This window comes from Primulina tabacum, chromosome 12 (assembly GCF_025594145.1).
Source record: "Primulina tabacum isolate GXHZ01 chromosome 12, ASM2559414v2, whole genome shotgun sequence".
NCBI lineage: Eukaryota > Viridiplantae > Streptophyta > Magnoliopsida > Lamiales > Gesneriaceae > Primulina > Primulina tabacum.
This window is the reverse complement of record NC_134561.1, coordinates 37,282,538-37,310,532: the sequence shown is the minus strand read 5'-3', so window position 1 is coordinate 37,310,532 and position 27,995 is coordinate 37,282,538. Positions and strand designations below refer to the sequence as shown.

General features: G+C 33.5%; 4 protein-coding genes across 12 annotated transcripts; 1 reads left to right on the top strand and 3 right to left on the bottom strand.

The window, feature by feature from the left end:
- Positions 1–1,407: 1,407 nt before the first annotated feature.
- On the bottom strand, positions 1,408–5,162 carry LOC142520926 (1-acyl-sn-glycerol-3-phosphate acyltransferase BAT2, chloroplastic-like). 4 transcript variants are annotated; one of them, XM_075624083.1, is made up of 7 exons: positions 4,992–5,162; positions 4,869–4,906; positions 4,305–4,383; positions 3,309–3,506; positions 2,807–3,213; positions 2,441–2,542; positions 1,408–1,955 (listed from the first exon to the last, which is right to left on the bottom strand). In XM_075624083.1, exons 1-7 carry the CDS (start codon positions 5,056–5,058, stop codon positions 1,749–1,751), a joined length of 1,098 nt encoding a protein of 365 aa, XP_075480198.1. In that variant the 5' UTR covers positions 5,059–5,162; the 3' UTR covers positions 1,408–1,748. The 4 variants fall into 4 exon arrangements, with proteins under 4 accessions (XP_075480198.1, XP_075480200.1, XP_075480199.1 ...); XM_075624085.1 differs by having other exon boundaries at positions 3,309–3,488; XM_075624084.1 differs by having other exon boundaries at positions 4,305–4,380.
- Positions 5,163–11,028: 5,866 nt separating this feature from the next.
- On the top strand, positions 11,029–12,790 carry LOC142520885 (bidirectional sugar transporter SWEET14-like). Its single transcript, XM_075624045.1, has 6 exons — positions 11,029–11,171; positions 11,429–11,465; positions 11,559–11,769; positions 11,863–12,024; positions 12,138–12,257; positions 12,341–12,790. The coding sequence occupies exons 1-6, from the start codon at positions 11,138–11,140 to the stop codon at positions 12,587–12,589; spliced, it is 813 nt and encodes a 270-aa protein (XP_075480160.1). The 5' UTR covers positions 11,029–11,137; the 3' UTR covers positions 12,590–12,790.
- A 916-nt stretch (positions 12,791–13,706) lies between these two features.
- Positions 13,707–20,183, bottom strand: LOC142520694 (RNA pseudouridine synthase 7). 5 transcript variants are annotated; one of them, XR_012813971.1, is made up of 14 exons: positions 20,013–20,183; positions 19,853–19,896; positions 19,626–19,703; positions 19,358–19,458; positions 19,085–19,172; positions 17,613–17,691; positions 16,855–16,937; positions 16,428–16,493; positions 16,236–16,292; positions 15,920–16,048; positions 15,509–15,747; positions 15,123–15,236; positions 14,815–14,887; positions 13,714–14,548 (listed from the first exon to the last, which is right to left on the bottom strand). XR_012813971.1 is itself a non-coding variant. In XM_075623790.1 (13 exons), exons 1-12 carry the CDS (start codon positions 20,113–20,115, stop codon positions 15,134–15,136), a joined length of 1,170 nt encoding a protein of 389 aa, XP_075479905.1. In that variant the 5' UTR covers positions 20,116–20,183; the 3' UTR covers positions 13,708–14,887; positions 15,123–15,133. The 5 variants fall into 5 exon arrangements, 2 of the variants coding, with proteins under 2 accessions (XP_075479904.1, XP_075479905.1); XR_012813970.1 differs by having other exon boundaries at positions 13,718–14,120; positions 14,430–14,548; positions 14,815–15,236; XM_075623790.1 differs by having other exon boundaries at positions 13,708–14,887.
- Positions 20,184–23,371: 3,188 nt separating this feature from the next.
- Positions 23,372–26,663, bottom strand: LOC142520971 (protein TAPETUM DETERMINANT 1). Of its 2 annotated transcripts, XM_075624137.1 has the most exons (5): positions 26,525–26,663; positions 26,035–26,242; positions 25,510–25,898; positions 25,256–25,360; positions 23,372–24,019 (listed from the first exon to the last, which is right to left on the bottom strand). In XM_075624137.1, exons 3-5 carry the CDS (start codon positions 25,604–25,606, stop codon positions 23,652–23,654), a joined length of 570 nt encoding a protein of 189 aa, XP_075480252.1. In that variant the 5' UTR covers positions 25,607–25,898; positions 26,035–26,242; positions 26,525–26,663; the 3' UTR covers positions 23,372–23,651. The 2 variants fall into 2 exon arrangements, with proteins under 2 accessions (XP_075480252.1, XP_075480251.1); XM_075624136.1 differs by lacking the exon at positions 26,035–26,242.
- Between the last annotated feature and the right edge of the window lie 1,332 nt (positions 26,664–27,995).

Here is a 27,995-nt window from a genome sequence, read left to right as displayed (position 1 = left end):
TTTAGCTATGTTCGGTTGGACTTAGAACTGTTCGATTCAACATAGCCAAGACCTCCGTACTTAGCCTTGTTCTCATAAGATGCATTCAGGTTATGTTGGACTTCTGACTGATTATGCTCATATATCATGCTGAAGCAGAAATGAAGCGGACAAAATTTATTATCTTAGACTTGTCCTTATCTAGACACGATTGAGTTCCTGATTAAGAAAAAAAATTGCATTCATTGTTGCCAAATCCTAAGCCAGTTTTGCCTCTGGTCGATTCTGCATCTCATGCATTTTTTCAATAGAAACAGAATATTTGTTTCAAGAACTGAACAACTGCATCTGTCGTTTATTTTCACTAATAGTAACTTGGAACATTCTACAAATATAATCATTTTATGTTGCTAGTAGATTCAACCTTACCTTTAAAAATGTCAAGCTTCTTTTGCTGCGAGCAACTAGAGTCCCTCAAAAATATTTATTAGACTTTTATGATTTCACACACTCAAATTATTGCAATAACATCCTAAACTCATAGACCATGTCATGCATTGATGTGATAAGATCTTCATGTGTAAATTCATTAGAGTTGAAATCAAATAATATATCATCTGGAGACTCTAGCTCAACTTCAATGGCTTCCGACTCAACATTTGCCATTATGCATTGAACTTATTCTTCCTCACCCTCTCTGGCTGAGGTCTCTAAGTTAGAAAGTTGTGAATCTGAATCAGCCGCTCTTGCTCTCATCTTCAACAAGCACTTTCCGATCCTTTTTTTTTTCTTGAATGATATTTTATCATCTTTGGACCGTCTCTTCTCTTTTACTTCTTATCATCATTATTGGTCATGTTACAATTTGCAATAAAATAACCCTTACTTGCAAAGTTAAAACAAACTTAATTATCATCAGCTTCAACTTTTTTACGATAAGAATTAAGCTTGAATGAATTATTTATCATAAATTTGCCAAATTTCTTAACAAATAAACATGACCTCATTACTTATCTGATCAACAAATTTTCTTCCGTAAAAATCTTTGCCGACGATTGGAGAGTGAGATTTTTTGTGGGTTTAGGAACGGAAAGTTCCTCTTACAAATAAAGACATGACCTCATGGTTTATCAGGTCTCCTTTTGGGGACTGGGGGTTTTCTTTGACTCTCCTTCACATGTTGACAGTATTGTCTCATATCATCCTTATTATTATTTTTTTTTTATCAAAAATTTGCTTTGTTCGTTCAGATTCTCTTGAATTTTTGCTGCAGGAATGAAGGTCAATTCTTGCATCAGTATGGGTTTATGCAGCCAGGCCATATTTTTCACTGTTTGGTCGCATGTATATGTAAGATATACGGATAAGAATTTACCTTGAGCTAAACGTGCAAAGAATAAGAAAATCCAATAGAAGTTTAATGTTGCCTGTGCAAACTTAAATGTATCAAGAAATTATCTTGTGTGCTTGGGTGTGTAATGCTGCCAAGTCATCTAGACACATCTACACATTCTTGACAAAGGAGTGGTAATTTTCTTGCAGCTCGGAGTTCTTAAAATGTCACAGGCTAGGTTGCAAGGTGTTTCAAATCCAAGTGAGATGTACTTAACCAACACTAAGCTGTTGAAATTGAATGATGCTTTCACCGATCCTGAACTTACTCTCTTAAACTTTTATCTGTATATATTTATCATATCAGCGGTTCGCACGATCACGTTCCTTGTTTTCGTGAAGGTAAGGTAAAAACAAGTAAATTTTGATCAATCATGTCAATTAAGCCCACTGGCAATTAAATTTCTAGCTTCACTACAAAGTGCATCTGGATTGTTTCCTACTATATTCGGGTGAACGATAATTTTCAATGACCCTGGATTCAATCTGCCCTCAAATCCTGGGGGCATGATTTCACCTGTTCCAATCAGGCTAATTGGGACAATGGGTACTCCAGTCTTTGCCGCAACACTGAATGCACCTTTCTACATAAACAAATCATTGATACAATACCACACACATGTAAGAGAAACAAACATAACCAATTTTAGAGAATACACAATGCTTGTTGATGTTAACAATCATAGCATGGCAGGTTGACACACAAAAAATTGATCAAAAGTTATAATTCCATATATATGCATATTGCTTTGGTGTATCTTCCCCTTGGTCAAGAATATACTGTGAATTTTATTTTAAGTTCAAGAAATGAACATGCTTCAGAAACATTAATTGTTTTTAAGGCTGTACATTGGGGAAGAATTTGATTGTGTGAAACTGGTACTATTTGAACTCAACTGTTTTTCCACCTCTAGGAGAGAATGTATCGTTCATATAAATGTATCTTAGCCCTGTGAAAAACAATTTCAACAAACATAACGATTGGCATTTTTCACAACAATATAGAGCCTCAATGCCTAAGTTTAAGTAACAATCTTAGCAAATAACTCAGACGGGGTAATAAATTTACCTTGAATGGACCTAATTTCCCATCTTTACTTCGAGTGCCCTCAGGGAAGAAGAAAACCGATGCTCCCTTCTTGATAAGAGCAATGCATTGCTTAAGGCAGTCCTATGCTCAACAAATGAACAAAATCCAAGTTGCTTAAGTGTATCCAAGTCGCTTAAGCGTAAAGGAGAGTCAATATATGTAACGAAAGATGCCAAAAATATACATAAAGCAAAAGATTGTTTATTGGAATGGCATGATTAGCCCGATGATATCTCCAATTTCATAAAACTGTAGATGATTTTTGTTTGTCATTAGTATTATCGAGTCATTCAACAATTAACATACTTGTTGTAACATGAAATGAGATTTTGAGAAGAGACTTACAAACTGACTCTTGCTATCCATGCGCTTTAAAGGAATGACACCGAGCAGAAACATGGCCCATCCGATAATTGGATAGAGAAAAACTGAAGTTTTGCTGATGAATTTGAAACATCTACCAAGAGTAAGAAGAGCATATATGTCTAAAAAGCTTTGGTGATTGGAAACATATACAGCAGAGGTATCTGTTGGAGGCAGATTCTCCAATCCTTCATACTCAATCTTGACAAAGGGAGCAACAGTAAGAAATGCCCATGTTTTGGCGACCAGATAATGCGCTTTTCTACGGTATCGGTCGAACATGAGCACGAGAGGATGCTCGAGAAGCATAGGCACGAACAAAATGATTGCAGCAAACGCTGTAACAGCGTAAAAGCAAATTCCTCTGACCTTTGAATTCAACCAAAATTCTAAATCCAAGGTTATAAAGAAAAGTGGTAAGAATAAGAGAGGCTAATTGATAAATTCAAATAAAAATGGAAACTTAAAAGGACTAGTAGAACACCTGAAAATTCAAGCATTTCTTGAGTGGATCCGGTCCCTGCAAATTCAGATCTAACAACTACATCTCTCGACAATTTGCCCCTTATCTGACAACCACAACCATTACACGATATACTGGAGCCTGGTTCATCATACAAAGAGCTCTGAGGTGGACGACAGGTTCTTCTCAAATCACCTCTTGCTTCATGTGGAAGACAACTTACATGTGAGAACATGGGCATAAAACAAATTAAAAACATATCCGCATTTTATCAGAAGTCAGAACCAACAGCGAACTCAAAACCAGTTCACATTTTATCAGAACCAACAGAGAACAGACTCATAATTTTTAACAGTACAGCCAAATAAAAGTGAATTAGGCGTTGCCCTCATAACCTTATGTATTGATAATGCAAATAGAGCTACATGGTGTGGCACGTGGCATGATGTAGATTTGCAAATTGTCTTAGTCAAGCCAATTTGTACTAATAATGCCAGAAACGTATGGTTCAAAGATACAGATGAACATCAACCAAAAGTTCTTTCTGTAAGTACCATAGAATAGTCTCTAGAGCAGCAGCCACAAATTGAAAACTTTGTTCTGTGCAAAGTTATTTACCATAAAAATTCTTAAAACTGGCATAACATAAATACTTTCTGTTTATCAACTGATTGTCAAAAAATTGACACACGATACATATATAGCCAACCATCAATCTAATTTATCGCTGAAACCTATTCATTTTTTGAAATAAAGTAATTCCATATTCAAGAAGACAAGCACAATAACAGAACGTGAAATATTGGAAGAGAAACAGAACAACGAAAAACAGACTATTTTCTGGAGTTCTCCGGCAGAATATATGCCTTTTCAGGGGTATAATGTGTTGAGTGATCAGATTATACTTCGTTCATAAACTGAACCCTCTTTAAGAAGCCTGAACGACGATATGCCTCAAGGCTAAAAAACGTCTTTCAAGAAGCTAACAAGAAACACATAAATTGAACATCAACTCACAATTACTTGAAAATCTCTGATTTGGTTGTTTACAACGACGACCGCTTCCGAAGCAAGATCCATGATGAGAGCCCAACTGCTTCCATCAATATCCAGGAACAGCAAAATTGCATAACGTTGGAAGGTACAAGAAAATAAAACTAGTTAATAGATATGCCCCTAGGATGTCCGGCAATACATGATCAATCCTTACACGCGCTCCTTAACACTCAAAACCGTATGCGAGTTATTTGCAACATTTATTCGCGGCATGTCCAATTCTTTACTGTGACTAGTAACTTAATTATTTCATTCTAATATGAAAAAAAGAATCACAAAAATCATCAGGAAAATTACAATTTTCTACGGGCACAAGTGTACATAAATCTACTAGTGGACATGCAAAAATTACAAAGCCTGATACACTACGGATTAAACACTAAAAGGATGGAATTCATCATTCCAACAGTTAATTAACAACAAATTTCTTCTGTAACCAAAATATCTAATCTAAAGAAAAGTTCAAAAGAACTCACACTAATCACACATAAATAAACCAATACAAGACAGAAGTTGGGAACTTACTGATCGACTAGGAGCGAAGAACCCATGTCCCCTTTTGGCTACAAAATCAGAAAAAAAAAATCCACAAAATTGAATTCATTGAACGGCAAATATTGATTAGATTGTTGGGAACAGATAACTCACACGGGTGCAGTGGAGACGATGAAACCGTGGGGAAGTTGATACGGCTGAATTGCCACGACAGTTCCATTTCTCGTTGTTCTAGGGGATTGAGAGACACTGGGTCGCTCACATTTTCATCTTCAAGACTTTCTGAATTGAGAATTGTGTCAAACTACCGTTTTTCTCTATTTTTTTTTACAAAAAATTGTCTGACACAGTCTTACGGATCCTTTTCGTGAAATTGATATGTTATTTGGGTCATCTATGAAAAAATATTATTTTTTATGCTAAGAGTATTATTTTTTATTGTAAATATCGATAGGATTGACTCGTCTCACAAATAAAGATTCGTGAGATCGCAGAGATCTACTCTAGATTTTTTCGATTCCAATTTGAATCTAAATTAAATTGTTGAAAGTTCTTAAGTTGCTTGGGATCTTTAATAATTTATTAAAATAATATAATAGTATATTAAATAAATAAATTTCAAGTCTTTTGAATACTTATTTTTCGAATAATAATTAATGAAAAAGTTCGAATCTTTCGAGTCAAAATCGAACTTGAGCTTTAATTCGAACCGAATTCGAGTCAAATTTTTAAAATTTTCCAACTTAAAATCGAGTTTGAATTCGAACAGAACTAATTCGAATCGAATTTGAGCATTCGACTTAATTCGCTTCTTTAACATGCCTAGTAAGAAGCCATATTTTTTTAACAGATATTAGCCAATGACACACATTATGATGCATGTGTAAAATAATACAGATTATTAAGTATATGAATTATGATTTTATTAAGATTTTATTAAGTATATGAATCATGATCATTGATGGATCGAGTTGATTCATAATGTTTTATTATATATTTTAATTATTATTTGGATAAAAATAATGAAATTATATTAAATATGTAATGTGTAGAAATAATTCATGAATTTTTGAATTTTAAAATTGGATTATATATTGTAGTTATGATAAAATTATATGAAAAATATTACTTGTCTAAATAGATAAAATATTTTCATAAAAACTAATTGATTTCACAAAGTCGGACCAGTCTCATCCTATCGGATGTCGCTTTTACGTCAGATCATTTAGTACTCCTCACCGAATGAGTGAAGATCAAAGTTGGAAACTACTTCAGGGAAGACTCTTTGGACAAGAATCTTGTCCATTCAAGCTGGTGGAAATCGGGAAGAAGATTGCAAGAAATTGCGGGCTACTTCCGCTCACGATTGTGGTGGTTGCAGGACTACTCTCCTTTCTTCCAAGTTCCAACAATATGTCGAAAGAAGAATTGTGGGGAAATATTTCGGAAAACATAAGTTCAACAGAACCCACAATTGTGTTGCACTGCTCAAAGATACAATGTTTGAGTTACAATCGGTTACCTCTTCGACTAAAGCCATGTTTCCTCTACATGACAGCTTTTCCAAAAGATTATGAAATTGATGTGTTTGAGCTAATCAAAGTTGAAGGGTGGGGCTCACATATTAAATAAAATAATATAAAACCACGTCTCACATCCGAAAATTTATAAAATTGAACGAGAGAATTAATTATAAATAGAGCTCAATTCCTTCGGTTATTGTATCCCAAAATCAAAAGCTTTTCAGCTTTAATAAAAAAAAGAGTGCATAGAAAAAAGAGTGTATTTTTTCTTGAGTGCGAGAATTCTCTTGTGTGAGTTAGAGAAATTATTTTCTCTATATACTCGGGTTGGGAGTGAGAAATATTGAGTGTATACATTTGTTGTACTATTTCTTCCAGTTATAAAAGTTGCAGTGCTCCGTAGACGTAGCTTATATTGGGTGAACCACATAAATCTTTGTGTTTTTGTTGGTTATTTTATTCCGCAATTTTTGGGTACTATATTATCATCGTGGTCGACATCGCTTCGGTGTAATTTCCCAACATTGCGGGCTGCAGAAGGATTTCTTAAACCAAGTGATCAGTGTAAATGCTTGTAAGATGTGGGGAAATGGTACTTGAAAGATCTTGTGAATAGAAGTTTGATCTCAGTGAGAAAGCAAGTGTCGTAGGGAAACTCGAAGCAATAGGAATTCATCATCGGTTTTGGGAAATTTGTATAACTAAAGCACAAGAAGGAGGATTTTTTCATCATGTCTCATCCAAGAGTAGTGTCTAAAAAAACGCAGGACAAAACCCGAATCGAGATTATTCCCTTCATGGATGGCGAATACCAGGTTCAAGCATACGTTCAATGCTTCTTTTCTCCAGGAAATATATGGGATCAAGATTATCAGTAAGTTGTAGGATCTCCTCAATATCTTAGATGCACCTGAAGTAACTTGGCCGAATTTGTCAGATGTCATATCAACATTCGTCAATTTTGAGGTACATTGCTTCTAGCCTAAATGATACATCATACCCTCATGGATTTCCTGCTTCAATATCCAAACTTCCCAATCTGCAAACTATAATTGCTCAAATATTTATTTTTCACTTTGCTATATAAATTAAGGCAAAAAATTATGTGAGACGGTCTCACAAGTCGTATTTTGTGAGACGGATCTTTTATTTGGGTCATCCATGAAAAAGTATTATTTTTTATTATGAATATCGGTAGGGTTGACCCGTCTCACAGATAAAGATTTGTGAGACCGTCTCATAAACTAAAATCTAATATCAAATGATCAAAATGATGAATTAAAATCGAAAGAATTATATTTTTAGTCATGTAACTTGCAGTTATTTTTCAATTCTGATCATGTTAAAGTGAATTTGTATTTTTAATCTTATAACTTGTATGTCTTAAAATTTGACATGATTGGCACCACCCCGAGTCTCCCATTTATAGCTTTAGATAGTCTAAAACAAAAGCATGCCTATTTACGCATTGATCCCATTACTTTTTTAAAAAAAATTATATACAAAATTCGATATTCGTTGATTTTGTTTCGAATTTTGAGTTATGATATATGAGTTTTGAAATTATAAAATCTAATACATCAGGGCTTGTCCAGTGTTGTTTATCCAGCTGACGTATTTTATATATTATTGTGTTTAAGTATAAGGATTAATCTAATGCGCACTCGAATGATACCGTCTACGAGTTTTTCGTTATAAAAAGAAAGGGTAAATAGCGTGAATAGACGTAAAAATGAAAGGAAGTTTCCCTGTTTTTTCAATTAAAATCGGATAGCACCAAACATGTTTTCATTTCATGACAAAAATAAGATAAGCTTTTCAGCTTGAAAAGGGAAACATAGGAGACTTTTAATTTAAATGGTTGTCTATTTACGGTGCTCAATGATACCAAATTCCCTTAATATTAATTTTGACATCTACCTAATCATTTACCGAATCGGCCAACAATATATTCTCAACAAGCTCAATAATTGTTTAACAAAATAAATTTAATTCAAAAAAGGATTACTCCAACAATAATGTAAGGTCGAATGTTTGTCGCTTTATCAAAAACTTTAACCGACGGTAACAGTCCAACACAAATCTTTTAAACCGTACAACAAATCAAGCGACATGTTTCGATTCCTTTATCAAACAGTGACAATTATTGCACTATAACACATTATAAATAAAAAAAATTGGAAAAAAATCTTTTAAATCGTGGCAAAAACTTGTGTGAGACGGTCTCACGGGTCGTATTTTGCGAGACGAATCTCTTATTTGGGTCATCCATGAAAAAATATTACTTTTTATGCTAAAAGTATTACTTTTTATTGTGAATATTGGTAGGGTTGACCAATCTCACAGATAAAGATTCGTTAGACCGTCTCACAAGAGACATACTCTTAAATCGTAAATTAAGTAAATTAATCCCAATTGATTTTGATCGTTTCTCGATTAATTAAGTGCCTCATTAGTTGGCTTCCAATTAAAATTTTAGTTAATACATAATTATTTTGTAATAAAGCATGTTTACATCGCACTACTGGAAACATTTAGGAAAGGAGACTAATCAATTCCTCGGTTAATGAGATCCTATTTATGTGGGCACTACCCTCACTTCATTTCAACGGGTAAGATCTTGCCACACATACAATTTCAAAAAAAAAAAGTGGGTCATATATATGCATTGGCAAATCTTGGCCAACCATCCAATCATGGGGACAATGCCCACATGGATAGGATGAAATAAATCTAATTGCTCAAGCTATAAAACATATGGTGTACGGATTTGAAGTACTAAAATTGGCATCATATTTAGGTAAATTTGGTGGGTGGTCAACTTGACCAAGTTGTTATTAACCTTTTTTTCTTTATTAGAATAAGATGATGTATAAATTTCTTAATTTTTTTGTTCGGTTAATTTACGGTATTAGTCTACTGATTTTTATTTTTAGTTATTTTTCATCATAGTGGTGCTATTGCTGGAATGTCTGATACCATATCAACCGTCAGATGAAAAAATGCTAAAATTAAAAAAAAGATGTCAAGATTGTGAATTGACTGATAACATAACAAACAATAAAAAAATGTTAATTAGAATGTCATTTCCACTTTATTATAAACATTATGTTACATCCATATTTTTAATTTTCTTTTATATCCTGAGATTTTGAGTCTATTTATAAAAGTATCAAAGAATATTATTAAATAATAGGTGCAATAAACTGGATTTAGGTCCTCAGCTGTGGCTGAAAACACAGCACCTAACGGTGTGCACTTTTTATACAAGATGATCAGTTGATCATCTAATGGACTTCACACAGTGTCAGATAAATTTAAAAAATTGTCAGACGAAACGAGATAATCAGTTGATCACCTCGTATAAAAAGAGCACATCACCGGTGCTGTATTTTAAGCCACACGAACCAAATCCCAATAAACTTCGTATCAACAGTTCTTTTGTCATCTACATCACACGTTAAATAATTTGATAATAAATAATCACACTTTATTCCCACGGTCATTGGCCTTAAATGGCTCATTCTTTTTGTGGTATTTTTTCTTTGGATCAATATTTTTTCTAACAATTAGAATTAGTTTTTGTTAAAGAACTTTTATTTATAGTGCATATATCCAATAAATCACATGATCATACTATATGTTATCATATTAAAGGTTCTGTAATTAATTAATATAATTTGGATTCGAGTCTCAGAGTGTGTAGATTGTGATTTGATTAAAAATGAGTTTTGATGTCTTACGTTTCGTTGTTTTTTTTATGACGATGGAATCCATATGTGCTAACGTTGTATGGGTACGAGGAAACCCTGGACTAACGCAGACGCTAAATATGAGGCCTTTCATTGGTTGTGGTTTCTGATTTCAGTTCCTTTTCAATTTAACACCCCATCCATACATATGCCCCAAGACACGAAGACAATCCATTCGGTCTACTCCTTAGGATTTTATTTCTCAGCAATTTATTCGCACCGGAATGACATGTCATATCAAAAGTATTTACTCTGATCGATGAATACATAAGGAGATCATTTTCTTAAAAAATAGTTGATCGGGGTTATTTTGCAAATTTCTCGTATTAAACTTTACGAATTTGAGGAGGTCTATATATGCATGAAGATGTATGGTTTCATCAAGTAAACTTCTATGAATTTGAGTTCTGCCTTCTCCGACATATTTCTAGCTCCGTCGCTACCACCACCGGCAATCATTGGCTAAGCTTGAAGTATAATGGAATTTTCTACATAGAATCACATCTAGGGTTTAGCCAATGAAGCATCAAATATTACTACCAAAAAAGTTCCTTCAAGTCTTAGTTGTAACCCTTAATCCCAATTGGATGGGTGGGTGACACATCAGATACACTGCTCAATGGGTCCCGTTTCTCTTCCAATGCAACCAAAAACAAGCTATAGAAATGGTAGAAACTATCCAAATTAGGTTAAATGGAGCATTAGGGATTGAAAAAAGCATAATGGATACTGATAAAATCTGCATTCTTCAGTCTTTAACAACTGTAAAGGGTAACAAATTGGATTTCACCCTCCCACCAATGCAGCATCTAATTATATTTCAACTATTCTTTTTTTTCCTCTCTCGATAAATCGGCTTACTTCAATGCCCCGACTCTTCTATATAAAGGACTGCAACACGAGCATTGTTTCTCGTGTTGTATGAGATCGAGTATACATAGATACAACACGCGATATATACGTACAAAGAGGCGTAATATATATCTGCAAAGATATATCACACCTTTCTCGGTCGAAATTCAATATGGATAACTTGGCTTTTGCTTTTGGACTTCTTGGTAAAACATAGCTTCTTCATCATATCCTATATTATATTTTTGCAGCTTTAAGTATATATCATCTCTTAATTACATGTTATTTTTATTCAACTTAGCACTTAGATAATTGGTGATTATACGTAAAAGATCCATGCAAAGCATGCAGATGATCTTTCTGTAACAATTTTAATATTTTTAGTCATTTTTTACCCCAAAATTTTCGGCATAAAATAAACTAACATAACTAATGTGTCTTAAATTTGCTTTATATTTTTCAGGCAACATTGTTTCCTTCCTGGTTTTCCTCGCACCTGTGTGAGTTTGCTGTTTGTCTGTAAGATTATTAACAGAAATATTTTTATTTTTCAATTTACTGAGAATATTATACATTTTCTTGACTGCATGCAGGCCAACCTTTCAGAAAATTTACAAGAAAAAATCAACTGAAGGGTTTCAATGTGTGCCTTATGTGGTGGGATTATTCAGTGCCATGCTATGGATATATTATGCATTTCTTAAGCCAGACACAACTCTTCTTATCACTATCAACTCCGTCGGATGCGTCATCCAAACCGTTTATATTTGCCTCTACATATTCTATGCTCCGAAACAGGCGAAGGTATACTTGAAAATTGCCTATCATTTGTACCAGATTTTAAACTTCTACATACAATATCATTTATTTGAAATTTTGATCAAATTTATCATACAGATGCAAGCAGTGAAGCTTCTTCTGCTAGTAAACATAGTTGGTTTCGGTCTGATCGTGATACTAACACTGTTTCTAGCTGATGAGTCGAATCGTGACAATGTTGTTGGATGGATTTGTCTCGTGTTCTCGTTATGCGTATTCGTCGCTCCTTTATGTGTCGTGGTAAGTTCACTGATTTAAATTTACTAATGATATTATTATTATTAGTATCAGATACTAATTCTGATGAATTTATAAATTTCCCTGAACTTTTGTAAATTGTTTGGCATCTGCAGAGACAAGTTATACGTACCAAAAGTGTGGAATACATGCCATTCCTTCTATCATTTTTCCTCACACTGAGTGCTGTTATGTGGTTCTTCTATGGCTTACTGCGCAAAGATTATAACATTGCTGTAAGTATTTACACTAATATGTTGTCCTATCGCCCGTCGATTCGCTCTAATGAGTATAGCATTTTCTGTGAATCGAAATACAGATTCCTAATGTTCTGGGATTCAGCTTTGGAGTGCTCCAAATGTTACTTTATATAACATACAAAAACGCCTCCAAGAAAGTGGTGAAAGAAAATGTCGAAGTTCCAGTTGAGTTAAAGGAACAGGTAATCGACGTCGCGAAGCTGAGTGTGATGGTTTGCCCTGGCATAACTCCTGTGGTGGTGCCGCCCTGTCTCGCCAACGACATTGCGCTTAATCTAGACGGAGAGAAAATTCGGGCCAAGAAATAGACAGATGATGATATTGAGGATGCAAATTAACCTTGGAATGAATTTATGGATTGGTTTTAGTTAATTTGGCATGAGCCAAATGTTTATTGACATCAAGAATGTTCCTTTATGCAAGATGTTATGAAGCTTAATTATTCGGTTTATGTATTTTGTTTCATCCATGAATTCAAATTAATAAGATGTGTTATTTACTAAGATTGCTGCTGATTTATCATTGGAATGAATATTTTTATATCCAAAATGTCCCTTTTTCTTATAACATTACCGTAAAATACTCAAATAATTATCCAATAAAATAGTCTCGACCATGTGACCACTGCTTCATTCAAAATCTTTATTTTTTTATTAAAAAAATTTTGAAAACTAATTGAAAATTTTTAGTTTCTTCAAATTTAATTTCAACTTTTTTTAAAAAAAGAACTTTTGTATATATATCATTGTATTAGAAAAATGTTTACCATAGTTTTTTTTAATGATGGATAAATTTTTAAAAGATATAGTTTGTTTTTTCCCCTATAAAAAAATCCTTTTTAATCGACGAATTGGGGCCGGAAAATAAACAAAAAATAATTGATAGCTGGAAATTTAGTTCATTTTCCAACAATATTGGAACTTACCATAAAATATTAAAAAGGAAATAAAGTGCAGCAGCTTAAAGACATGCAGCACGATTACCCTATTTGATTTCACCTTATTTTAACTTTTATGTCTCTATATTAAATGTAGTTTTTTTATGGATTATATATATTCCATGGATTATACCTATACTCAATAAATAGAGTAAATCTTTTGTGACACGGTCTCATGAATCTTTATTTGTGAGATGGATCAACCATACATATATTCATAATAAAAAGTAATACTCTTAGCATAAAAAGTAATATTTTTTCATGGATGACCCAAATAAGATATCTGTCTCACAAAATACGACCGATGATACCGTCTCACACAAGTTTTTGCCCAATAAAAATATCATTTGATACAAATCATTACATATGTAATTCCAAATGTTTTAAACATAATTATTAGGAAAGTACACGTCATCACCCATGGTCCATAAGTTTCATATTCCAAGAATACAAAATTAGATTTCTTTTCATGAGGGTCCAATTTAAATCTTTCGAACTGAGATACAATTTTACTGCTCGAGCACGATGAACTAATGAAATAATACAACTCAAATATCACGATTCAATAGATATCTACATATTAATCCGAAGATTCATATGTTCTACGAGTATTACCGTGGATTCCTTTTATTTCACAGCTCGAATTCGAAAAAAGTGACACATATTCCTCATCCACATCATTTCAAAACTATTGGATCATCAAATATGCTTATCCCCAACTTGTCACAGGGAGAAGAAATTTATGCGTAAGCAACAAAGGAAATAACAAAAGAGCCCCACTAGTTTTCTTTTTCTATAACAATAATATATCCACTTGTGCCAGCTTCCTTTTATCTTGAATGAGCAAGCAGCTAACTACGGCACTTTAGTGCTCTTGTTTATTTTAGTCCTTGGCGTAAAATCTTGCAAGGATAACATTAACAGCAGCACCAGAATTATTGCTATTGATTAAGATTCTATGTGTAGTGTTGAATGACTAGAAAGTAGAAATAATTCAACTTAGAGTTGGCCCACCATTTATCAATCTCAACTTGCATCATATTCACAGGGTACTAGATATTTATCCCAGTACCACACAATGCAGGAAAGTAAAAGGAGAACAAGATGTCAACTGCGCTGATTTCAGCACATTTGGTGACCATTTATATAATTTCAGCTTAAATCATACTAATTCAAACTTTATTAGCCTCCCCCTCTTCTAAAGCTGTTACCTTGTATAGTTAACAGTTCGCGACAAGAAATATCTGCTTGTGAACGAAAACCACAGTAAGTGCTGATGACGTTCGTCGAGGAACCTCTTTGGTAGCTCGTTAAGAAAGAAATGAGATATCTATACAAATCATAGCATAAATGATGTGAAGTGAGAAAATTCCAGTAATGGGATAGATTAACATGACTGTACATGTAAATTAGATCTGATTCCCTGCAAGTCCAAGTGTAAAATATATTTTGGCTTTAAGTTTTTCCTGGTTTTTACGTTGCAACAGAAAAAGATACTCGAGCAGAATATGTTGATGTACTGTAATCACGAAATTGTTTGAACAGTTGGTGGATTATAAAGAATCGAGTGGAGTGAAGGAAGAGTAAACCACTCACCTTTTTGTTTCACCTGGTAAGGCAAAGCTAGAATCTACCGAAGATTACAAGAAATGCTGGTGAGCTAAGATGGCTGAAAAAACAGAACAATGTATCTCCTTTAATGTCAACTTTGGATATACAGAACGAACAAGATTAACATTGATTATGTAAAGGAAACTAGTACAGCAGTTTAATATTAAAAATTCGGTGAATGCATTTGACAGTGCGTGCGGTTTATACTTGACAATTTACTTAAATAAAGTCTATAACACTCAAAATTAAAACAGAACTTGAAAAAAATTTAATAAAATGTACAAATAACTAACAAAATTATGAATTAGTCCAGAGAAGCCCAATCAGGATATGGGCACTCGTAAGTCCAGCCTGGCCCAGAATATCGAACACAGTGCAGCCATAAACCCTCTTCATGCCCATCATATCTGCATTCAAAAGAATAGAGGATTGTTTTGTGTTATCCGCACACATTTGAGGGAGAAATTTCTGGAACCACAGAGGAAATTCAAAAACATCAGCACCTGGTCGAAACCAATAGGATGCTAATTAAACTGATGGATACTTAAATAAAGAGCCATAAAGTATGAGTTTCATATAGCGGAAAACTGTACAGAAATTCTTCTTCAAGATTCAAAAATAATTTCGCGGAAAACTGTATCAAATTACATTCTTTGTTCTGTCAAGAAAAATTTCTCACCCTTTAGGTGCCAAATTAGGACAATTTGTACACATAGGATCAATGCAGAAATCTTCGATGGGATCATCTGTCGAGTTAGGTACACAAATCTCACAACGATTAGGCTTTAGGGCGAACTCTGACATAGCTGCAGCTCTGTCTGCACTCAATCCTTCAACAGAACGATGATTAACAGACTCTGATAGGTATAGCATGTCATTAGCTATGGGATGTCCCATAAATTTCAAATGGACACGGATCTGTAGGAAAGAGTTCAGTTCATAAAAAAATGTTGACCAATTAAAGAAAAATCATGAGCTTGTTTCAAAACTAAGCCAGGTAAATAGCAAGTGTATGTCATGGAATCATATGAATATAGAGATCTTTTAAGTTACAAAACCAACATAATTCCTCAACATAAAAAACTATTACCTGATGGGTCCTGCCAGTGACCGGTTCACAGGAAACAATGCTGTGAGTTCCATTAGTGCTAATTCTGGTGAATTTGGTACAAGCAGCCTTCCCTTTTGAAGGACTTTTACAGTTTTGACCATTTTCAGCCTGCATAGTTTTTTACCATTGAACAAAAAAAAAACTAAAAACTAGCACTGTGACTTAATAAATAAGGAAGACATCAATAATGATACACCTGTAACTCCCTGGACAAATGGCAAGATTGTACTCTAGCATACAGAAAAGAAATAAGAAGAAAGATTGTACAATGATGTCCAAGAATTTTAATCTGTACCTCCACTGTGCTCTTTCCTTCTCGAGCATTATAATTTATATTCATGTTAACAACTTGCTGCCAAGGAAAGATTGTACAATGAAGTCCAAGAATCATCAGGAGAACTCGATGGGATAAAAATGCAATGCTGTTAAAGAACTAATGATCCAAACCCAACATGCGAACGGAAAAATGTAAAACTACAATTAGTACCTCATTCTCAGGAAACACTCCTATTACTCTTGCAATATACCGTTTCTTCACCTCTCCGGCTTCAATCTGAAACAAACAAGTCATTCAATAACGCGTCGAACAGTTTATGTTCCTGGATATATTTTATTACACTGTTAGTGTTCAGGCGGTTTCATTGAAGGGAATTTTGACATGCTGCACACTAGAAATGAAAAACCTAAAATTGGTAAAATTTTCGAAATGATATTCTGATGTGTAACCTTTTATGTGAGGTTTGTTAATTCACTCCAGATAGACTGAATGGTATATAAGTTTCAACATGGGAAAACGGAAAACAACGTAAACACGACTTCTTTAAATAATTCGGTGATCCGCCAATTGTAGAAATTGGATTTTAATGGTTAGATTTTATCATCGGGAGATTCAAATAAGTCCACATGTTAGTTACCTGTTTCCGGAAAATGTCAGCCTTGGAAGCATTTCTGGCAAAGATAAGAAGTCCAGAGACCAAACGATCTAATCTATGAATTGCTGAAATTGGTGTCAAGGTTGTATATATGCTAGGTTTTATGGTAGTTATGCTGCAGAGAAATATACAATACACATTACTTGAAATTTCCTGAATGGTTAGCTATACTGCAATAATGATGATTCTAAAATGACCACGTGCCAGTATTGTATCGTGTCGGATACTTATCAGACACGGATACTTGACGAATATATGTTGGATACTTCTGCATGCTATAATAGAGGTACTCATCAACATATTAAATTTGAATACAATATCCAACATAATATTATCAATGGTTGTGTCTCGGTCGTACCAAATACCAACAGAGATGTTTTTTTAAAAAAAATTATATAGCTTGTGGCTTATACTCGTTTTAAAAAAACAAATATAAATCAAGTAACACATGAAAGTTTTTAACCGATATATTTAAATATTGAGTTTAATTGATTATACAATACATATTATAAATTAATTCATACCATGCTTGATAAATTGATAGAATTTCTATATGTTTGTGAAGATGCGTATAGATAAAACAGTCATATCCTCCCGTATCGTATCCTAATTTTTTAAAAATTGTTGCATCTTGTAATCGTATCTTTGTATCCATATATGTGCAACATAGATGTGTAGAGCTGGTGTCGGTGATTAAAAAAATTGTAAGCTAATTTTCCAAGAAAAGACAAAAAGGATACGGAATAATGGTGCCAAGTCAAGTTCTGCCTGAAGAATACCAACAACAGTGTTCTTGCGATATTGCCCGCATGGATGCACCTACATATATGATTTGCATCTATTATAGGTCATTCAGAGTCAGAGTAAGAAACTCGCATGATTTTCTGGAATTTACTAACAGTAACAATTTCTTGAACGGAAATATCGAATTTTCAGAGAAAAGCTTTAACATGACGGAAAATCAGCACGACTACCAATGCAGAATTAATAGCTACATGATCTAAGAGGCATACTGAATTAATAAGTAGACCACAAAAAACAAAAAAAATGATTATTTATGCTCAAACCATTCAGTAACAAACCCTTACCCAAGTTTTGAATAAAACGTTTGAAATCTTCACGGCTATATACGTAAGTTTTGGTAATATGTGAGAGCTAAGACAAGGATCCAGAAGAGACTATTTAGTGGTTTCAACCAAGGCCTTGTCTTGTTTTCAAATCTTTATTAGAGATTCATACCAACAGTAGTATAACATAGGATAAAATCTATAACATTTTCAAGAGAAAATAGAAAAAGTGCCACACTGGAAACCTGTGCTTTTTCTCATAGCAAAACGTTGACAACACTAGAAAAGACTGCCAAATCATCATCTTTACTATAACCACAATTATTATCAATTTCAACCTCATTTGCAACAATCACGCAGTTTAAACGTTTTATAAGACAAACAACACCTTTTAGACAACTCCCGAATCCTCAATAACTCTTAACTTTAGTTTGATCCATGTGAAAAAGGAACCGAATTTGGATGACAATTAAGAAAAATATTTAAGGTAAAAGATGACGTCGATCAGAAAAGATATCAAGCCAAGCCTTTGAGATTTCGATAAGAGCCCCCTTCTTTCCCAATCATATTTTCTTTCAAGAAAACAACAAATATTATCAAAAGAGATGCAGAACATAGCATATAGACTGAGTGTCCAATAAAGAAAGGTAACAGGAACTTAATTGTCATTACCATCCTATAGATCTAATTATTCCAACAACAAATCATCACAAAAACCATACAAAACTGATGAAGGAATTGTTATCACTTAAATGTGAAAACAGAATACTCACAAAAAAGAAGAAAATATAGATGGACAAGATACATTTTATTAATGGACAAAAAATCACATAAAATGTCGAATGAAAGGCTTAGCAACCCAGATGATTTTCCTGAAAGTATAATTTGTGCCAAAAATGTCGGAAAACGTCCGTTTCAGAAAAAGCCTTTGGAGAATTTGAATCAAACTTTTACACTCCATTTCCAAAATAGATACGATATAATTGGTATAGCAGAAAAGGAATCGCGGCAGAGCTATACAAGTATTCACTTCACAAAAGCAGAAGCATTGCAATAATCCAATTGCAAATAAGTTTTTGGTTGGTACACAGTATTGGAAGATGATAAACTGGCTAAAACCAACTTAAGCAGCTGAAAAAACTTACAGGAACTGATGCCGGCTTGCGCACAGTTAAGACATCTGGTTCAGTAAGAAGAATCTCAACTTCCAAAGCCATCACTGGTGGTTCGTGCCTACAATCTTCAATGCTTTAACTACTAGAATTATGAGTGATTTATGACTTCACCATGAATGATTAGATAAAAGGGTGAACTATCAAGTTCCAAATACAACATATTTGAGAATAAGATTGCATTAACATCTCTCATTGCATATTATTAAAAAAATATATGATATTTCTAGAGCCTCTGATACAAACCTGTGCAAGAAATGGCTTATTTTTTGTGAAGACTGGACAATGTATGACACAGGTACAACTTGTCCATCAACTTGTATCCGTCCAGCTTTCACTGCAGATACCTATCATACAATTAAAGCCTCACAAACTTGGGTGCACAGGCAGAAGAAAATATATCAATGAATGGCGGCTTAGTAATAGATTCCTGCAAACTGAACATGGAATCTGAAGAAAACAGCAAAACATAAAAACAAATAAAAGAAAACATACGTAGAAAACAATCACATACATAATAATCTCGAGGCCTCCCCTTGAACTCTTCCGTGAACAAGTCAACAATTCTCTTTCCCTCCCATCTATTCTTAGCCTGCGCAACAAACCCATATAAAAAAAAAATACATTTTTTGCTGGCCCTTCGGATTCACAGAATAGCACAGATAGTATTTCTCGAAAGGAGAAAAGGGCCAGCCGCATTTCCTATTTTACACTAGTCTTTACACATATTTAAACACTTACATGTGAGATGAACTCGAAATAGTAGGGCCTAACGTATCTAATGCCTGCCGAGGATTCAAAGACGGTATCGGAAAAACGTTTCACCAATCCATAAAATAAAAAATTAGGGATTTTCTGTATTGAATTGGGCCTTGTATATAAAATTTTTTGAAGAATCTACCGTCGCGAAAAATGTAATCTTGGCGCTGAGGAGGATTGGCCGGAGTTTGCCACACAATATCCATACTTTCTTCTTCTTCTCTGTTAATATTCTTCCTCTTCATGCTCTCTCTTCTTCGTGCCAGTGAAGAAGCAGTCAGCTTGAGAATCCGAGGTTAGAACTGCGGCTCTTCAGGGTAATTTTGGTAAATGAAATTATTATTTTATATTATTCAAATTTATTATTAAAAAAAAACATAAAACGAATTTTGGATTAAAAAAAATGAACATGATATTTAAGTTTAAGAATAAAATTAAAATTTTAAAAATAAAATATTTATTTAACTTCTAAAAAAAACTTTTCTCTATATATTATATTATTATGTTAGTTTTAAGCATATTAAGTTAATCAACAAATACATTTGATTTTAAGAGTATGTCTCTTGTGAGACGTTCTTACGAATATTTATTTGTGAGACGGGTCAACCTTACCGATATTCAGAATAAAAAGTAATACTCTTAGTATAAAAATTAATATTTTTTAACGGATGACCCAAAAATAAGATATCAGTCTCACAAAATACGACTCGTGAGATCGTCTAACACAAGTTTTTGACTGATTTTAAAATATCTTAATTTTGCATAGAAGATTATATTTTTTATTTTTAATTAGGTGATAAAAACAATTTGTAGGATATGATATTTGGTGTTTTATTAAAAGTTATAATTAATTGTAATAGTACCATTAAAATTTTTTAAGTCGTACAACAACACAATCACAGCGTTCGATCGATCTCTATGACCAATATTACACCTTAACACAATTTGTCCTCATGAATTCTAATTTTGTTAAACTCATAACTCAGGTACAACTGCTATTAGTCTTTTCATATTTTTGAATTTATTATTCTTATATTATATTTTCGAGTTTCCGAATATATACATTAAATTATTTTTAATGTTATCATTATTAGTAATAAAATTTTAAAATAAATATTTATATCAAATAATCTAGATATAAAATTTTAAAAAAAAACATGTACTTTTTCACAATGAAATCCAAAATTAATATGAGACATGAACTGTAAAAATGATTATTTCATAATTGTTAAGAATAATTTAGGAGCTTCTGAATTTGTATTAAAAAAAAAATCCATGAAAAGCACAATCTGATTAGTATGTGGAGAGTGAACCATTTGCGACTGAGGACAAGAACTTGCAATTGGGTTATATGATTTAGATTTGTGGGAATTATTTTTAAAAAATAATAATTGAAATAATCTATATCTAAATAAAATTGAAATATATTACAATGGTTGAAAAAGTAGATAATTAATTATTTAAAATGAATTCTTACTTTAGATTTCAAATTCATCGATTCAATTACATTCTCGTGAATTTTTTTAACCGGTGCTCTTTATTGGACATGTTATACCAATTTTTGTCTTATGGTTATGGTGTCTTATAATATAAAGATTTTAATTAGTCTCTGAGAAAACGTACGAGTTGGTGAAGTAAGTGAGTGTTATATCAATTATTAGAAGTTCGATTTCCCCTATCGACACTTCTTCGGACGGGCTTGTCATAAAATTTCTTGTTTAGTATGGTTTACTGGCTAGAGTGGTTGACAGGGTATTGCGTAATCCCGGTGATTTACTCTGTTCACACCAAATAGTATTGACTACGAATTCACACATCATATAAAAATTTATTATATATATTTGGTTTCTAACATCTCATTAGTATTTTCATGTAAGTTAAGCTTCAATTATCTAGCACAGTATCATATATGTAGTAGGTATCTTGTAAGACGGTCTCACGAATCTTTATATGTGATACGGGTCAACCCTACCGATATTCACAATAAAAAGTAATACTTTTAGCATAAAAAGTAACATTTTTTCATGGATGACCCAAATAAGAGATCTGTCTCACAAAATACGACCCGTGAAATCATCTCAGACAAGTTTTTTCCGTCATGTGTGTCACCTTTCTCTTCTTTTTTCTGCCTAATTTCAATTTGACATCTTTTTATTTCAAAATTATTATTATTATTATTATTATTATTATTATTATTATTATTATTATTATATTTTCTTTTTAATTAACATAATGCTGATTTTGAGAGCAATAAGAAAAAAAGGAATGTCAATTTTCATGGTAGAAGTTACTAATAAAGAACATCACATGGGTAACTTTAATAAATGAACAAAATTTATGTTTTAAAAAAATAACAAAAGTGAAAATTTAAAATATTATATAATACAGCTGTAACACTAACTTTGTATAAAATTGAATGATACTTATTACTATTAACTACCATTTAATTCCTAAATATGGGTAAAATACCACTTCGATTTTAAAAAAATTAACGATGGAGTATATATATTATGTATATTTTATATAATATAAAGATATATACTTGTATGCGTAATAATATGCGTGTTTTAATTAATCAAACTAGTCCGGTTAGGTTTAGAGATGAAAACGAGATGTGTTTAGCCAAACTCGAGACTAATCATGTCCTATCTCACCAATTTTTTGTTATGTATTGATCCAATCCGACAGATCCAATTCGAGTGAAACCCGCAAGTCCGCTAAATAAACATGTTCTCAATTCTAAAACTTCTAAATAATAATAATAATAAATAATAAATTATTTGACGTTGTTTAATATAATTAAAATTTTAAATAAATTATTAATTCAATTTTGTATACCGAGACAGGTTTATTAAAAACCAATTACCTGTCCTAGAACCGGATCCGGTCATGGGTTTTAACACACCCCACAATCCGTATGGTCCGATTTGGATTCGTACAAAAGATATGAGTTTAATGGTAGGTTCGGGTATTGTTCCTAGTTAGTAAATCATACGACATGAGCAAGCGTTTTTTGTAAAATAGTCTCACGGATCTATATCTGTGATATAAAATAGGTCAACCATGGATCAAAGAAAAATAATATTTTTAACATAAAAAAAATATTTTAGAGTTACATCGGTGCAGAGATCTGTATCACGAAATTAAAATGTGAAACAAGAAAGCAATAATTCGTTTTGCAACAAAATATTATATTTAGAGTATGTTTATTATGAGACGGTCTCACGAATCTTTATATATGAGACGTGTCAACCCTATCGATATTAACAATAAAAAATAATATATTTCATGGATAACCCAAATAAGAGATTCGTCTCACAAAATATTACTCGTGAGATCGTCTCACGTAAGTTTTTGCCTTACATTTCTATATGAATAATTGCGATAGTAATCAAGTCAAATTAAAACCAACACCAAGAAAGAAAATAATAAAAATAATATTTCATAAACTAACACGATAATAATTAATAGATCTCTCATCTTTCACTCACAACCAAACCTATATTTTCTCCAGGCGTTTACAATTCTACAAAAACGACTAATTTCCGATCAAGCATAAAGCAAAATAAAGCAGAAAAAAATCAGATTTCCTGATAGAATAATTCAATAGATGACTTCTTCACTATTTTTCGCCTTCGATCTGCTTCTAAGTTGCTTTACACAACCCTGTATCGCTATATTTAAAATTGTTGGTTAGCAGTGGAATTTCTTAAAAATTATAGTATAAAATCTTGATTTTTTTCTTTAATTTCTCTTGTCGGATCGGAGCTTGTCCCGGAAGTCAGCAAGTGACGGAGGAGACCGAGAGGGGGTAGCGGAAGGTGTTGGCGTATTGGAAGGAGAGCGTGCGGCCGTTGACGAGTGGCTTGCCGTCGTTAACGAGACAATCGTCGAATCGGAGACGCTTGAAAACTCTGGGATTCACGAGGCGGGCGGAGCTGAACCAGCCGCAGCTGAGGTGGATGGCGGAAATGTCGCAGCCGGAGACGCAGACGTTCATTATCTCCACCGTGTACGTGGGGATGCCGTTGGGCAGCGGCTCGGTGGCGCCTTGGCTGATCACTATGTCTGATTTTGAACACCTTTCGCTCCAGATTCTGTTGGGCTCCACTTTCTTTTCATTACCCTTTTCATCTTCTTTTCTCGGAGCTGTCAAAGAACCCAAAAAATACAAACAAAACTTCAGTGCAAAACCAATCATGATCTTGAAATGACACTTTTTTAGAAAGAAAAAAAAGTCCCATTCTTTCATATGAATCGAAGTTGACAATATCGAAAATTATAGTTGTAGCTATTCAAAAATTGCAGAAATATGGATAAGAATAAGTTGACATAACCGATATCTGATCTCAAAACGAATCATGAGACCTACTAATTATGCAAGATTTTGGCTTTTGAAGGGTCATTAATTGCATATATTATGAATTTATGTTAGAAATTAAAACTACACCAAAGAAAAACCCTTTCTCACAAACAACAAAATGTTTACTTAATTTATGTTCTTTTTTTACAACGTGTACTTAATTTCTAGTATTTGATATTGCAAAATATATTGAAATGTCAGAATTAATTGTATATCAAAAATGGTTGTAATAAAATTCTTGGACAAAGAGCAAAGGCCTTTAGAAAGGGACATCTGAACAAAAGAGGGATTTTGCATGGAGAATAGAGGAGGAGGACTTCATTCAAATGGATGGTTTCCACTTTCTAACAACTGTCCATGCTAAAATACACCCTGTCAACATAATATGGGCTATCAAAGAAGCCACCAAAAAGGTCCTTTATACTTTTGTTCAATAATAATAATAAATTATAAGACCCACTAACCTACACATTAACTTTGCTAAAATGCGCTCCTTTCATACGACGTCAGTCTTATCAATGCACACGTGCATCGGTGCATGTGATTCTTTTAGATAGCAACGTGATTAAATGCAGAGAAACAAAATAATTAGCCACTCTATTGGATAATTAGGGTGATATTATTACAGGGTTATTGGAGGTAGAAGACAGCAGGAGGTGTACGATGTATGGGGCGCGTGTTAGGAAAAATGATACGTAGAAGTTGCTGCCACCTATAGTAGGCAGAACCGTACTCGACAACTGAGAAGAAAAAGTGGGCTGAGGCCGTATATGCCGGTGGCGCACTGCACAACCCGACGACTGTGGCGTAGTGCGCACAGTGAGCAGACTCACAGTGTGTGTACTATTTGTTACATACACACTGAGCGTACACATGTGTGCACTTTATCCAAAAGATGATTCATATTTAATGGTAAAAATATATTTCTTGCCCGAAAAGTTAGTTAGTTCAAAGAATGCCTACGAATCCATTTATTCATAATTATATATGGTAATTCGGAATATGCAAGAAATGGAAATTACCAAGAACAAGCAGCTTGCGATGAGTATTGACAGAGGATGTGTTCTGGGTTTCCATTAAATTCTTCTTCTCAGTTAAAACTTTACTGACCTGCAATTTACAATGATCTGAAACAAGAAGGAAACCCAATGAAATAGAAATCAAACAAAAATACAGCAACGAATATTAATATTTAGTGATATGATTTCCGCCATAAACTAAGAACTTAATGCACAGAAAACCCACATATGGTTTGTGTGTTACAATAAACAAGTACCTGAATAGGTTTGAATGACGAGGAGCGAGAATGTGACCGCCAAAACCGCAGTAAATGAAGCGATTCTTCGCCGCCGTAATGATGATTCGGGCCTCATTTGTTTTGCCGGCGCCGAATATTTCAACTCGGAGCTGTATTTTTGCCGAAAGGAAACGTTAGGGAGTTGGATATATCCGAGTCAAGTCGGGGCCGCACAGAAGCTAAGCTAGCAGGAATAGGCTTAAACCAGCGGGAATCGAGAAAATCACCGCCAGAGAGTGAACTGTAGGAACTGCACGAATGAAGCCTAAATCAGCTTTACATTTTCCTTTGACTGAACTGGAGAGAGAACGATGAAAAGCTTCGACGTGACTTGACAGCTTTGATTTCGATTTCACGACTGCAAATCTCTGAAACAGAACCCATTAAACCGATTCAAATCAACACAAACAGCAAAGGAAATAAAAAAAGTAGAAAAATAAAATAAAATCAATCGTGTGGGAAGCAAGTTTCAACATCTGAATCGAAAAACATTTCAATACTCACAAAGGCAAGAATACCAGAGATTTGACTCGGGAAAAGAGAGCTGTTACATATATAGAGGAAGACGAGAGTGGGTGTTCGATGAAAGTCTACGTGAAATTTTTCTCAGAATTTAAGCATCAAAAGGGTAAGTTCCCCGACATCGCTTTTAACACAATCACGGGAAAAGAGCCCACAGCCGAATTTTTTCCCCGAACACAAAGCTCCTTTCCTAATAAATGCAATCACAAAAATCAGATACAGAAAGCAAACAAAAGAAAAACCATCCAACAACCGACGAAACAACACCAACACAGCAACACTACAAAACCCATCCGTATATTTATGCATGATACACACAAACATGAACATTAACATGGGGACAGACAGACTGCAGAGCATTGAAGTTAAAATGTAGGTGTGCGATCAGAAAACTCAGAGCAGACAAAAATGGCAGAGTTTTTCGCAGCGGCAGCAAAATAGCATAATCCATACAGAGATCCCTTTGCTTCACCTTTTGCTTAGACTTGCGATCGAGGGATCAGCTCCGAGAAGTGCGCTCGATTGAATGTGCGTATGCGTATTGAATCGCTATTTAATTAGGGTATTGGAGGGGATGGAATTGAAGAGAAGCCATGAAAGCGTGCGGAGCATTGATTTCTCTATTTCATGAATGAATGGGAAATTAGCAGAGGAAAAATTTAACCATGGTTAAATACAGCACGTGGAGTCTATTGCATGGTTAGTTGAGGGGTTTAACTCACCTCATAGGCCTGTAACCATATACATTCAAATTCAGTACTACCTGGGAAAATGGTTCGGGTTTTATTTTACCCGGTTTTAAAATTTGGTTGGATTTGATTAGTAAAATATAGCATGCAATCATCTATTGTGGCTGAAAACACAACAGTTGGTGTTGTATATATTTTTTACACGATATGATCAGTTGATCATTTTGTTTTCTCTGACAATTTTTCAATTTTATCTGACAGTGTCTGAGGTCCATCAGATGATCAACTGATCGTCTCATGTAAAAAAAACACAACACTAGATACTGTATTTTCAACCACAGCAGATGATCCAAATCTCGTTGATGGATATATACTTTGTTTTGTCTCAACTGATCTGGACGTTAGACTTTTCTACTATTGATCATCTCGTGTAAAAAATGCACTGCACCAGATACTGTATTTTCAACCACAGCAGATGATCCAAATCTCGTTGACGGATATATACATTTTTTTTATCCCATCTGATTTGGACGTTAGACTTTTCTACTACTGATGCACCAAAATGAACAGATCCTACTACGAATAATACTCGAGTTTTAAGAACAAATAATTTACTAATGTAATGACACTACGATCGTAACGGTTTATTGATTATGATGGCACAAAAAAATTAAATATTTTATCTCAAAACTTTTAATGAAAATCTCTTGGAGAGGATTTTCATGATCTCTTCTACCACACAATGGTAAGATATATAGATATTTATTAGGTGATATTTTCTTTTCTCTAAATTATTAAAAGTTTCTTGTGATATCATCTCATAAGCATATATATACATGATACGGGTCGACCTGATCCATATTTAATATGAAAATAAATATTTTGACATACAAAATCATATTTATTCATGGTTTTGGTCGGGTTTGAGACTCATCTAACAAAATTGACTCTGTAAATTTTAAATCGTCTAATTCTAATTTCTGAATTTTAATTTCAGATTGATCACAATAATCAATATTTGTATGATTTTTAATGATTCGGGTGTATGCTAACCTTAGATTGCAACTTTTGGTGATTTTTAGAGCCAAACAATTTGTCTCTTTTGTGATCATACCCCATTGCCCCTGATCAATTTTTTTTTTTTTAAAAATTGGCCTCCTAATTTTTTTAAAAAAGACAAAAATTCCCTATGATAAATAATATAATGCACATATTATTTGAGCAAGTGTTGTTTGGTTTTGTATACGTACACTT

Coding starts and splice junctions, on each gene's coding strand:
- LOC142520926 (XM_075624083.1), bottom strand. CDS start 5,058: ATGGAACTGTCGTGGCAATTCAGCCGTATCAACTTCCCCACGGTTTCA. Junction 4,384..4,868: donor TCTTCGCTCCTAGTCGATCA/GTAAGTTCCCAA, acceptor TATTGATGGAAG/CAGTTGGGCTCTCATCATGG. Junction 3,214..3,308: donor AGAAATGCTTGAATTTTCAG/GTGTTCTACTAG, acceptor CCTTGGATTTAG/AATTTTGGTTGAATTCAAAG.
- LOC142520694 (XM_075623789.1), bottom strand. CDS start 20,115: ATGAAGAGGAAGAATATTAACAGAGAAGAAGAAGAAAGTATGGATATT. Junction 19,459..19,625: donor GGAGGCCTCGAGATTATTAT/GTATGTGATTGT, acceptor ATTGTATGATAG/GTATCTGCAGTGAAAGCTGG. Junction 16,293..16,427: donor GAGTGTTTCCTGAGAATGAG/GTACTAATTGTA, acceptor TTTCCTTGGCAG/CAAGTTGTTAACATGAATAT.
- LOC142520971 (XM_075624137.1), bottom strand. CDS start 25,606: ATGAGGCCCGAATCATCATTACGGCGGCGAAGAATCGCTTCATTTACT. Junction 25,361..25,509: donor CGTCATTCAAACCTATTCAG/GTACTTGTTTAT, acceptor TTCTTGTTTCAG/ATCATTGTAAATTGCAGGTC. Junction 24,020..25,255: donor TCGCAAGCTGCTTGTTCTTG/GTAATTTCCATT, acceptor GTTCTTTGACAG/CTCCGAGAAAAGAAGATGAA.
- LOC142520885 (XM_075624045.1), top strand. CDS start 11,138: ATGGATAACTTGGCTTTTGCTTTTGGACTTCTTG. Junction 11,466..11,558: donor CTGGTTTTCCTCGCACCTGT/GTGAGTTTGCTG, acceptor GACTGCATGCAG/GCCAACCTTTCAGAAAATTT. Junction 11,770..11,862: donor ATGCTCCGAAACAGGCGAAG/GTATACTTGAAA, acceptor TTTATCATACAG/ATGCAAGCAGTGAAGCTTCT.